The sequence below is a fragment of the Vombatus ursinus genome, unplaced genomic scaffold (genome assembly GCF_900497805.2).
Source record: "Vombatus ursinus unplaced genomic scaffold, bare-nosed wombat genome assembly UNPS02003292.1, whole genome shotgun sequence".
Lineage (NCBI taxonomy): Eukaryota > Metazoa > Chordata > Mammalia > Diprotodontia > Vombatidae > Vombatus > Vombatus ursinus.
The window spans coordinates 13,037,530-13,050,575 of record NW_020943070.1 but is presented as its reverse complement, the minus strand read 5'-3'; the positions used below and the strand labels follow the sequence as shown (position 1 = coordinate 13,050,575).

General features: G+C 39.0%; 1 protein-coding gene across 1 annotated transcript in view; it reads right to left on the bottom strand.

Moving 5' to 3' along the window:
* Positions 1-6,812: 6,812 nt before the first annotated feature.
* Positions 6,813-13,046, bottom strand: part of MYRFL (myelin regulatory factor like) — a 147,324-nt gene continuing 141,090 nt past the window's right edge. The window contains 2 exon segments of the mRNA XM_027872047.1: positions 6,813-6,899; positions 7,028-7,102. Coding sequence (XP_027727848.1) covers positions 6,813-6,899; positions 7,028-7,102 — 162 coding nt within the window.

Sequence of the window (13,046 nt, the reverse complement as noted above, 5' to 3'; positions counted from 1 at the left end):
AAAAGTACTTTAAATAGTTCATTAAAAGTGCATAAGTGGTGCAGTGGATAGAGTACCATCAAGAGGACCTGAATTCAAATCCAGCCTCAGATCCTTACCAGCTGTGTGACCCTGTGCAAGTCACTTAACCCCAATTGCCTCTGTCCCCACCCCCCCAAAAAAGAAAGAGCATTGGCTGTCCCATATGTCTGGAATGCACTCACTCCTTCCCTCTGCCTTAGTTTCCTTTTCTTCCTTCAAGACCCAGTTCAAGGACCACCATCTATATGAAGCCTTTCCTTCATGATTCCCCCAACTACTAATGTACCCCCTCCCAAAATACTTTTGTATATATCTATATTTATTAACTTTATATTTATGCCATGTATATTAAATGTACTATATATATTTCTGTAATTTATATTTATATATAAATGTAATTACTATATATGTTTAAATGTACTATACTGTGTTGCGTGTGCATGTGCATGCATGTGTGTGTGTGTGTGTGTATAGTAGCTATATGGGTAGTAGGTAGGTGGCGCAGTGGATAGCGTGCAGAGCCTAGAGTCAGAAGGCTCATCTCCCTGAGATCAAATCTGGTCTCAGACAGTTACTAGCTGGGTGACTCTGGTCAAGTCATTTAATCTGCTTGCCTCAGTTTCCTCATCTGTAAAATGGGCTAGAGAAGGAAATGACAAGCCACTCTAGTATCTTTACCAAGAAAACCCCAAATAGGGTCACAAAGAGTGGGACACAGCTGAAAATGATTGAACAACAACAATATAGTACATATTATGCACTGTATATATTTTTAAATGTATGCTCCTTGGGAACAGAGATTGTTTCATTGATTGTATTCATATCCCCAGTACCTAACACAGTGCCTGGCATTTGGTAATCACTTAATGAATACTTGTTGATTTAATTCTTTAAAAATACATACTGGAAGACTGAAAACATGAGTACAAATTTGGGGCTATAAGTGGATTTCTGTGATTCCTTTGTTAAAAATTTCTGATAAAAACTTTTTAATTGTATTTTGATGCTCTTTACTACACCTCAGAAGAGAATATAGCAGCTCTACATAAGAAACATATTTGTTTAAGTAAGAAATGTATCACTTATAATGAGAAATGATATGTATAGGGGCAGCTAGGTGGCGCAGTGGATAGAGCGCTGGCCCTGAAGTCAGGAGGACCTGAGTTCAATTCCAGCCTCAGAGCAAACACTTGACACTTACTAGCTGCGTGACCCTGGGCAAGTCACTTAACCCCAATTGCCTTAAAAAGAAAAAGAAAAAAAGAAAAAGAAAAGAAATGATATAGTAGAGAGCCAGCCTTGAAACCAGGAAGACCTGGATTCCAGTCCTACTTCTGACATATACTAGTTGTGTGACCTTGGGCAAGTTACTTAATCTCTCAGTGCTATAGGCAACTCTCTTAAAATTATAAATTGCAGAAGGCAGGTGTAACTTGTATTGATAGAGGAAATTTCCTCACCTGAGTTCTTTATACAAATAAAATCCCAGGTCTGGTACCTAATTTATCCCTATGTCTTATAACACAGGCATCCCTTCAATATGTCAATGGGCCTGTGACCTTGCCAATGTGGGTATTCCCAAAGTAAAGATTACAGCCAACCCTGAGTTCTCATCCATTACATCTTGTCTTCCATAAGACAAATCCTCTATAGAGGATTTACCCAATGCAGGAAGCCTCTCTCTAGGTCTTTTAGCATTCTGTGGGTGCCAGAGCTGTTCTTATACTGTCCATATATTATTCATTGCTCTTGTTAAATGACCAGTCAACCTCCCTTTCTTATCATGTTTTCCAGATGATGTATCCTTTATGATATTCCTTGCACACAACTCATTCATCTTATGTAGGATAGGCATAAGTAGGCCACGACATACTACACATATCAATTGCTTTAATTCACACTGATTTAAAAGAACATGACATTATATAATTGATAAAGTAGCAAACAGACATTTTTTTATTACCTGTAGCTATAAGCTGAAGGAATTTAAAAGATTCTTCCTTCATTTTTTTGTAGCTTTAGTTTTCAGGGAATAAACAGGCACATGCAAGCTGGATTTTCCAGATCTTGGTGATGGCATTTTAGTAAGAAAAAAATCCCTCCACACTCCTTATTATTCTACTTGAACCCCACCCCTTCTCCTCTCACACAGAAATCACTTGAGCAAGAATCTGATTTTCCACATTCCCTGGATTGTTTTATACGGTAGGTGGGAGAACTCTCGAGGCATATTTTGAAGGGAAAAAGAAGTGTTTCAGTCCTTAAATGTGATGTTGCAAGCCTTCTTAAAAATATACATAGTTTATCAATGAACAAATACATGAATGCCTATTACATGGCCAGCATAGTATTGAGTATTTTTCTTAATTGTGTGTGCATCAATATCAAATTTACTGGTAATTTCTGAAAACTATCCGGACACAAGTATTTTGCTAATCTTCAATATTTAATAATAGCTAACACTGATGTAGTATTTACAGGCATCTAGATGCTGCAGCGGGTACAGTGTCAGTCCTGAAGTTAGGAAGACCATTTTTATGAGTTCAAATCTAGCCTCAGACATTTACTGCTCAGACTGACCCATGGCAAGTCACTTAACTCAGTTTGCCTCAGTTTCCCCTTCTGTAAAATGAGCTGGAAAAGGAAATGGCAAACCACTCTAGTATCTTTGCCAAGAAAATCCCAAATGGGTCAGACACAACTGAAAACAACTGAACAAGCACAGCAAAATTACAGCACTTACTATATGCCAGGCACTGTGCTAAGCACTTTACAAATATTATCTCGTTTGAGCTTCACAACCACCCTGGGAGGTAAATGCTATTATTATCTCCATTTTATAGATGAGGAAACTGAGTCAAAGAGAGAGCAAACAGGTAGCAAATGTTTGAGACTGGATTTGAACTTGTATTTTCCTGAGTTTGCAAAGCACTTTATAGATGTTATCTATCTCTTGTGATTCTCCCCATAACCTTATAACGTTTATTTTACAGGAAAGGAAACTGAAGCCAAAAGAGATGTTCTTGAAAGCGAACTTTTGCCGTCAATAAAGGCAATTTAAAGAAAAGAAAGGGAAACTTGTACTATCATGTAAAATTAGAATTATTTTTTCTTTCTGATCAAAGATGAATAATTTATAACTAGTCCAAGAACACTTGAGTCTTTGCTGTTAGCAAACAGTTTTTTACTTTCAGGAGAATGGAGAGATGAAAGAATGAAATCTCTTCTACTTTAAATACTTGAGATTCCATTAAAAGTGTGGGTTGTGGAACACAGAAAATGAGGTCATGCTGGGACCAGGCGTTACTCGAACTCAGAACATTCAAGCTGATGCCCCTTGAACTTAGTCCTGAAAAATTGGAGGTCAAAATACTCCACCATGGAATAAGTCAGCTCATTTAGACTCCCACATAGACTCACTCTTTTAGAACAGATGGTAAAATCATCAAAGTTTCTACAAATACTTTAAATACGTGTATTACCTGGTATCTATATTTGACATTTGGAAAAAGCACCTTGCTTATAGAAGCATGAATTTCCAGCCAGGTCTCCAAGATCCCATCTGGTTTAAGACAGAAAGAAGAAAGTAGAGTAGAGTGGAAAGAATATTGGATCTGGAGACAGATGATTGGGTTCAAAGCCTGATTCTTCCCATACGACGTGTGACTTTACGAAAGTCACTTGAGGACTAACTTCTTTGGGACTCAGTCTCTTCATTTGTAAAATGAAAAGGTTGGACTAGATTCAGGGGTAGGAAACCTGCGGCCTCCAGGCCACATGTGGCCCTCTAGGTCCTCAGGTGTGGCCCTTTGACTGAATCCAAACTTCCCAGAACAAATCCCTTTAGGAAAAGGATTTGAGGAGGGACAGGGTGAAAGGAGAGACAGAATAGAATAAATGAGGGGAGGGAGGAAGAGGATGGAGGAAAATACAGTTAGCAATACTGTGAAAAGAATTTTTGAAGCAAGTTTCTTTAATAAAGGCCTCATTTCTCAAACAAAAAAAAAATAGCACCTGCCAAATATCTAGCAAGGTATGACCTAATGACTATAATTTATACAAATCAGAAGTTTATAATCTTTCATAGACTGAGAAATGATAACACCTCCCACCTCCCCCCTATACTACAAATACAGATTTCAAAATATCTTGGAGAAAACTGCTATCATTTATATAGTGCCTACCATGTTAACCAATAAACTATACTGGGACTGAGCCCATAATTGCCAGGACCTAGTTGGTCCATAAATACTAAAGGACAACTTTTTAAACAGATTAACTATACCATATATTCAAAATCTCCAAGCTACATGGAACAAAAAGCTCTCAAAACATAGAGAACTAGCAGAGGAGATCAAAATCATGTAAGAATAGGACAAGGTGCTCATGAGCCCTGCATGCTTTCAGTGAGCTTAAAAAGGATAAATTTGCATCCTGATATATTTATCCAACTCTAAAAAGCAGTTATTTTATCTGGCTGTCTAATAGTCCTTAGAACATTAAATATAAAATAACAATGCCAGGATATCAACTTCTCCCAGGACTCTCTATCTGAACCCTTTCCCAAATGACAAGAAAAAGATAACAATAATTGACACATAAGTCTCCTTTTAAAATTCACGAAGCACTTAACAGGCATTCCCTCATTTGTGGCAGAGCCAGAATTTGAACTCTGGTCCTCTGACATCCCATGTCTACCTGTTTAATTACTCAGTTCCTTTTTTTTAAATTCTACTCTGAGTGGGTCTGGGTCAGAGAGCCTACATCAGAATGCAAAATAGTGAAGACCAGAAACATGTCTTACATGACTTGCTCAAGGTCACACAACTAGTAAATGTTGTAATGTAAAATGTAAAAGTGAGGCCATATTTGAACTCACAAAGATGATTCTTCCTGACTTCAGAGTATGCCACTTACCTGCCCCAAGTTCTATATAAAAATTAGCTATTATTAAATATTGAAGATTAGCAAAATACTTGTGTCCAGATAACTTTTAGAAATTACCAATAAGTTTACTATTGATGCACAAACAATTAAGAATACTCAATACTGTGCTAGACACATAGCAAGCACTCATATATATTTGTTCATTTATAAACTATATGTATTTAAGAATATCTGAGAGGAGCACAGCTTCTTGGCTATGTTTTCCCTGGTACTATTGGTCTTTATCTTCATCCTGTGACACTCTACCCTCACCCCACCACTACCAATTTCACTCTTTTGTCTATAATTTTTTTTATTCTTCCTTTTTTTCTATTTTATTTTTCCTAATATATTTTCCTTTCTCTATAACTATAATCAAATAATCACTACCAAACGGTATGTGAATTAACTGCTCTGTTGTTCCTTTCACTATCCTTGTGACTTTCCCTGTCCTGGTCATCACTTTTCTATATGTGCCATTTTCTTCCATTAGAATGTAAGTTCTGAGGGGCAGCTAGGTGGTGAAGTAGACAGAGCATCAGCCCTGGAGTCAGGAGGACCTGAGTTCAAATATGACCTCAGACACATGATACTCATTAGCTGTGTGACCCTGGGCAAGTCACTTAACCCTCATTGCCTCAGGAAAAAAAAAAGAATATAAGTTCCTTGAGGGCAGACACCAGCTCACTTTTGTATCTGAATTTCTATCACCAGTACTTAGCATGGTACTTGACACAGTGAGACTTAGTGAATGCTTTTCATTCATTCAGGGTCAACAGTTTGGTGAAAACCAAACTGGCATCTCATTGTTGTTGCCTGATTCATGGATAGAGACTGTAAAATGAGAAAAGTCAAATATTTCAGCTGCCTTCTTACTCAGAGGAATTGCACTGACCGTGCCCTACAGGCACCTTACCCTCATATACACTTTGAGAAACACCCCTGGGATTTGCCCAATTATAGTTTGTCTGGCCCTATTTGATGGAGAACTATGTGATTTTTACCTTCAAGTCTTTGTGAGTAGATTAGGAGTGCCCTGAGCTATTTCCACTCTAAAGTCCTGAGCTAGTCTCGGTAGGGCTTGATACCCAATGAGACATGCGAGATAGAGCTAAAACCCTTGGAGACCACCCAAAGAACAAAGGTTAACTCTCCAGACTTGGGCCTTATTTCAACTGATCCCCCCCAAAGGCTCAAGCTTGGGCTAATAGCTTTATCTTCCTGTCAAGGCCTCCTCATGCTCTGTGAGAGTTTAGCAACCAATGGATACTACAAAACAGGGTGACCCATAACTCTCCAAAATGAGTTTCACTAACAAGCTAAGTCCTGCACTCTAGTGTAGACGTGTATGTAGTACATACAGTAAGAACCACTCATTGAAAAACATTTTCCTAAATGTGAATTGATTTTCACTCATTGGTCCTCTTTTGTGAAATGAAAATATGTCCCTCATACAAAGAACATTTTTTGTTTTATTACCAAGTGAGTGCTGAGTAAGCTAAAATAGAATTTCTCATTTTTCCCCAAATATTTTCAAGTATCTTGAGACTAAGCAAAGCACAGCTTCTCTATTATCTCTTACCAGCATTAAAAATGAAGAGGCAAGATTCCCAGACCCAATAATGCTGAATACTTGGAGAAATAACATTTTTCCCAGTTGGAACTCCACAGAAGTTCACACAACCCCAGGTTCCAGCAAACATTTTATTCTCCCCCTTAATGTTTCTCAATTCAGTGAAGCCCAGACAAGGATAGAACTTTCAGCCGTAAGGATGGGGAGAGGGAGGGGAAAAGGACCCTGAAGCAGTGTTTCTTACTGTTTTTTTTTCTCATTTTGATAAAGGACCCAACCAAATTCCAATAACTTAGCTGCAATGTCGATAAAAATAAAAGTAGTAATCTGTGAAAAATATCCCAGCAAAGTAAGGGTCTGTGGAGCAGTCTGCCAAATCCTGTGAAAGAGGAAGGAAAAGGATATTAAGGTAAGAAGCAAGTCTAGCTAAAGTATTATTTTTATCTGGGGTTGTTTTTCGCATTCAGACTTTTTGAGAGGAGGTAGAAAAAAAGAAGAAATCCTTACCGGTGCAGCTATTCGGAAATGATACACACTGTCAGAAAATGGGGCTATGGGGAGACTCCAAATGTGCTGACATCCCTAGAGAAGGAATTAGAGAAAGAGAAATTTGATAAACTCGTTTTACATTCAATAGGAGAGAAGGATGGGCTGAGGAAGCATTTCTCTGACTCTTGCAGCATGAGTAACTGTGATAACAACCCTTGATAGCCAGAGCCTAAAGAAAGCAGTATACTTCTCCAAGACACAAGGAAAATGCTGAGTCCAAATACTGTGAATGGGGTCAACCAGGATGGGAGAAAGATTGGCATCAGGATGATGAGTTTCTCTCTCAGCTATGAACAACAGAGCCCTTCACAGTTTAGGTGGCAATCCCTGGGGAGGGAGGGGGGAATGGGGGAATTTGAGGTAGGGGTGGGGGGAAGAGGTTGGAAAATAATACAGATTAGTCAAACAGCTCAGTACAGTTTAAGGTTCAGCATTACCCAGGCAGAACCTTGAGAGACAGACAGACAGAGGGAGAGAGAGCAGAGAGAGAGACAGAGAGCGGAGAGAAGAGAGAAAGAGAGAATGAGAGAGAAACAAAGAGAGAGAGAGAGAGAGAGAGAGAGAGAGAGAGAGAGAGAGAGAGAGATGCTTCCTGAATGCTACTATAGCAAGGGTTTAGTCTACAAATTTCAAGTGAGAAATACTAACACCCTTTTCCAGCAAAGTTCCAGGGTGAGCACCAAGCCAGGGTACTTAAGGAAGAGAAAAAATATTTATTAAGCACCTACTATGTGCCAGGCACAGAAGCTAAGTACTTTAAAATTATCTCATTTGATCCTCACAACAACCACGGGAGGCAGGTGCTATTATTATCCCCATATAATTGCTGGGGAAACTGAGGCAGAGAGCAGTTAAGTGACTTTCGGCTAGTAAGTGTCTGTGTCTGGATTTGAGCTCAGGTCTTCTTAAATCCAGGCTGAGTGATCTATCCACTTGTGCCACCTAGCTGCTGCACCAAAATTTAGAAGGGTGCTGACAATACTTTTTCTAGCAGCACAAGAAGAAACTCATTTAGCACTTAGTTAGCAATAATAATTAGTTAAAATAGGGAACTATTAGATCACGGACTTCCTCCCCATAGTAATCTTACAAGACAATCTTAGAGTGTCCAGAAAACTTCTGCTCCCTCCCTTCTCCCACTGAATTTAAGAAGCATTTGTGCTGTGCTTGCCCCAGGCACAAAATTGTGAGTTATGACTGCTTACTTCAATGTATTAAAAGTTCTCCATTGTCATCAATGGAATACTTCCTCCACATATTTACTGTAGCCAAAAAAATGTCATGCCCTAGTGGCCACCCTTTTGGTAATGAGCCTTACTCACTGAACTTGGTGAGTCCTCTGATAACAGACATGTAGTATGTCATCAGAAGAGTACTCAAAACATTTTCAGTTTAATATTTTAGAGTGTTCCACCTACAAAATGTGACATGAACACAAGGTATCTTCATTATTGTTAATTATTATAGAATTGCTTTATGAATTTAAGTCAAATCCAGTTAATTCCAGGGGAACTATTCGACTGTCCAAATGTTTGTTTGTTTTTTATTAGAAGTTTGTTATTGCCTAGTGCTTGAGGAAACTGGGCTGTTCATTGGACATTGGGAATAATTTTTAAAACATTTTCCCCTTGTAAATGTATTGTTGTTATGATATTTGACTTTATACATACATAATAATTTGGCTTCTTTCCCTCTTGCTTCCCCGCCCCATCACCAGCCCCAAGGAAGATAAGGTTTACCAAATAGGACTGAAGATGGATGAGATTTAATTGTATTTCATTTGGTAAAGAACTATTTCATGAAATGCTATCCACCTATAGAAAAAGAACTGACGGGAATCTGAATGCAGATTGAAGCTATTTTTCACTTTCTGTATTTTTTCATATTTTTTTCTTTTGGGTCTGTCTTCTTTCACAACATGACTAATATGGTAATATGTTATGCATGATTGAACATGTATAACCTATATCAAACTGCTTATTGTCTCAGGGTGGGGGGGAGGGGAGGGAGAGAGAAAATTTAGAACTCAAAAAAAATTTTAAATGAATGTTAAAAATTGTCTTATAGAAAACACATATATAACATATATTATGATGTATATGTATAAGACATAAAATATTATTTTTCATGGAGAAATGAGGTTTGAATTGAATCTCGAAATATATCATTAATGCGTGCTAAAGGTATTTCATTTGTGTCCATGTAGAAAGCAGCATATGTTCTTCATGGAAAAACTGCTTAGGGCAATGCCCTAATTAAATAATTGGCAAGGAAAAAGGAATTCTCTTCTACCCAAGATAACACTACTGGCATCAGGCATAATCCCAACACACTAACCACTAAAATAATTTTTTAAAAAGACTCAATTATAATGTCACGTATAAGTTGAGCAAACACATCAATCTAGCTCAGACTTTAGCAGTAATCAAGTAAGAGTTGGGTGGGAAAAGGAATGGACCTATGATTTCATTGGTAAAGGGAATTCTCAGGTGCAGAAACTATTGGTACCAATGAGGGTTGGCACCTTCAGTGAAACTTGTCAACTCACTAATCTTGCCAAGAGGTTAAGTGACTTGCCCAGAGTCATACAGTTACTATGGGTCAGAGATAGGACTTGTACTCAGGTCTTCCTGGCTCCAAAACGAGCTATCTTCCATCAAGGCTATCTCTGAGAGGCATTAAGTGCCTGGTCAGAGAAGTTCCCTCCATCTCCTCTCACTCAGCAAAGGTTGGAAGAGACATTTGTTGTTAGGAAACCTTTGATGGTATCAAGGAGGGACAGCCATGTCTTTCAACAGCAGGGAACTTGGTGACTTTGTCAGAGGCAGAATAGTGGCCAAGATAAGCCGTGAATTTGGCCAAGTGGGATCATTCTTGCTGTTGGAAATGGGAAATTTATCTCTTCACGCCCCAAAATGGCCTCCATGGCTCACTATGAGATAATATAAAAACCATTACCCCCTGACAATCTAGATATAGACTTATTGGAAGCATTCCTTTCTCCGTTGCTTAGACTATTGCCTTTATTCTATTCTCAAACTAACAGCTGTACTTAAAATCTGGTTTTAGCTTTTCTTAGCACTAATCTACCACTGACACCCTGATGTAAGGACATCTTTGAGAGCTGAGACAGAGGTCTGGGAACTAAGACTAGGATTTTGTGGTTTTGTTTCGATTCCTCTTTTGTTTCTGACACTCTTAAAACCTTACCTTGGGCAATGTTCATTTCTTTTGTGTGGTTCTGGATCTTTTCTAATAGGCTTAGCAATATTCTGGAGGTTGCTGCCACCCACACAATGCCAGCCACCAAAAGGGGCATATGGAGAGAACCTCACCATTTACAGGAAATCTCTCTTCCATTTGGACTCTCGGTTTGATTCCTCCATCACAATGGAGAACACCTTTGGTGAGTATACCTTATTCTGTTTTATGCCTCCTCTGACATATGATCATAAGGTCATCAACAAAAGCTAATTCTGTTGCTCTGTTTTGGTATACAGATGGGACACACCATAAAGATGTATGAATTTGGAAAATCATTCACGAAAGCCTTTCTGTTCCCTACGAACATGCTTATCTAGGATGCCCTCAATGAATGTGTAGGTGATTCCCAGCACAATACAAAGAATATAGTGAGGGGTTGGGAAGCCCTAAAGGAGACAGGAAGACCTGACTCATATACCAACTGTGTGACCCTGGAGAAGTCACCAGTTTTCTGGGCCTCAGTTTTCTCATCATGACCTCTCAGATCCTTTCCAGCCCTAAATCTATGATCCTTTGATCATGTACATTTTGATAGAGGAGTTGACAGTTATTGATGGTCTCTTGGTTACTTTTTTTCAGCATTAATAAGGGCCAGGATTTTTCTATGCATTTCCATATATTTCCTTGCTTCAGATACTCAGGGAACTGATCCTCCAATGACTTCATAATTGTGTTGCCTCCAGTCCAGATTTCCTTTGTGTGCAGTGGGTCTAGTTCATCTGGTTTTCCCATCTTAGTTCTAATTAGTGCCATTTCTAACTCTTCTCTAACCACCCCCGGGACTTCTGGGATTGGTCTGTTGGTACCCTGCCACTGGATTTCTTTTTTTTAATTTTTTTAAATTTTTAGGCAATTGGGGTTAAGTGACTTGCCCAGGGTCACACAGTTAGTAAGTGTCAAGTGTTTGGTCTGAGGCTGGATTTGAACTCAGGTCCTCCCGACTTCAGGGCCAGTGCTCTATCCACTGCACCACCTAGCTGCCCCCTACTACCACTGGATTTCAGATAGGTTGCATGACATGTGTCACCACTAGACTCTGATGACTCTGGAGGAGAGAGTGAGGCTGATGACTTTGCACAGCCCTGCCTCACTCAAATCTGATTCACTTGCATGTCAAGACATTGCCCTCCTGATGTCATTGGTCCTCTTCGACAATGAAGGATGATCAACAACCAGGTTACATGAAAAATAACAATAACAACCACCCCCACAACAACATTAAACAAAAATTTATATACGGTTGTGCTCTAAGGTTTGCAAAGCACAAATATGATCTCATTTAATCCTCACAACAACCCTGAGAGGTAAGTGCTGTTATTATTCCTATTCTACAGATGTGAAAACTGAGGCAGACAGAGATTAAGAGATTTGCTCAGGGTCATACAGCTAGTAGGTATGTGAGGTCACATTTGAACTCAGGTCTTCCTGGCTCCAGGTCCAGCCCTCTATCCACTGGAAAAAAAATGGTTACAAGCTTATAAAAACCAAAGGCACCCATTCCACATTGGTTACATATGGCAGCCACATCCTTATAGCTCTGGTGGTAGAAAAGCAACAAGAGGAAAATGTGGGGTAAGATTCTGGAGGCACAAACGGCTCATTCCAGAACTGCTCAGGAGTGATCTGTGGCAATAGGTATTATATTCTTGTGATCTTATTTCTTATAATGTTCGCTACATATATTTATTAATGACAGCTTATATTCATAGAGTACCTTAAGATTTGCACCATACTTTATACATGTCATATCATTTGATCTTCACAGCAACCCTGGGGGTGAGTGCTTTGATTATCTCCATTTTACAGATGAGGAAACTGAGGCTGAATGAGGTTAATGACTTGCTAAGGTTACACAGCTAAGCGAGTTCTCTCAGGCAGAATTTGAACTCACGTCTTCCTAACTCCAAGTCTGGCACTCTATCCACTGTGCCAACTAACTGCTACCACCTTTTTGAAATACAAAAAAACCCTATTTTTGTTTTAGGGCATGGAGGAAGTGAGGCATAGATAGTTTAAACTACCTACCTCTCTTGTCTAAATAGAACAGAAATAGAATGTAGATCTGAAAATAGAGCTAAGAATTTTGACGTATGGTCTGGTCCAAACTATACTTTGTGGTCTGGGTTGTCTGCGCAACTCTCAAGGTCAAACCCACAAGTATCTGACTGTCTACTTTGAGCATCCAACTGATGTGAGCCCTGCAGAGCCTCAGAGAGAAGTAGGAGATGCTAACTCCTTTAGGTAGCTTACGAGTCAGTCAGGAGATAAAACTGGCAAGAAACAATTAATAAATACTATGTATGGTTGTCTTTACTTTAATAAATACTATGTATGGTTGTCTTTAAGAAATAACTAAACTACACAGTACAGATTAAATGTGCCACTAGAGTTGTCAGGTTTTCTCTTAGTCCATCCCTAGACTGTCCTTGGCCACATGTGCATATTTAGTAGGGGCAGAGAGAGAGATTGGAAAGAGTCAGGAGCTCAAAGGGCTCAAGGTTAAGCAAAGGCTCTTGTCTGTGTAGAACAAATCCTTTGGAATTAGAGATTGTGCTGTATTCAAAAAAGCACTGTGCTCACTCTAATGACCTGTGTTTGAGACACAGCCCTACCGCCATATTCCTCCTCTGCAATATGGAAACCATTCTACCTCTTGGACAGCATTTTCATTCAGATCAAATGAAGAATTATGTAAAAACACTTTGTAATTGGC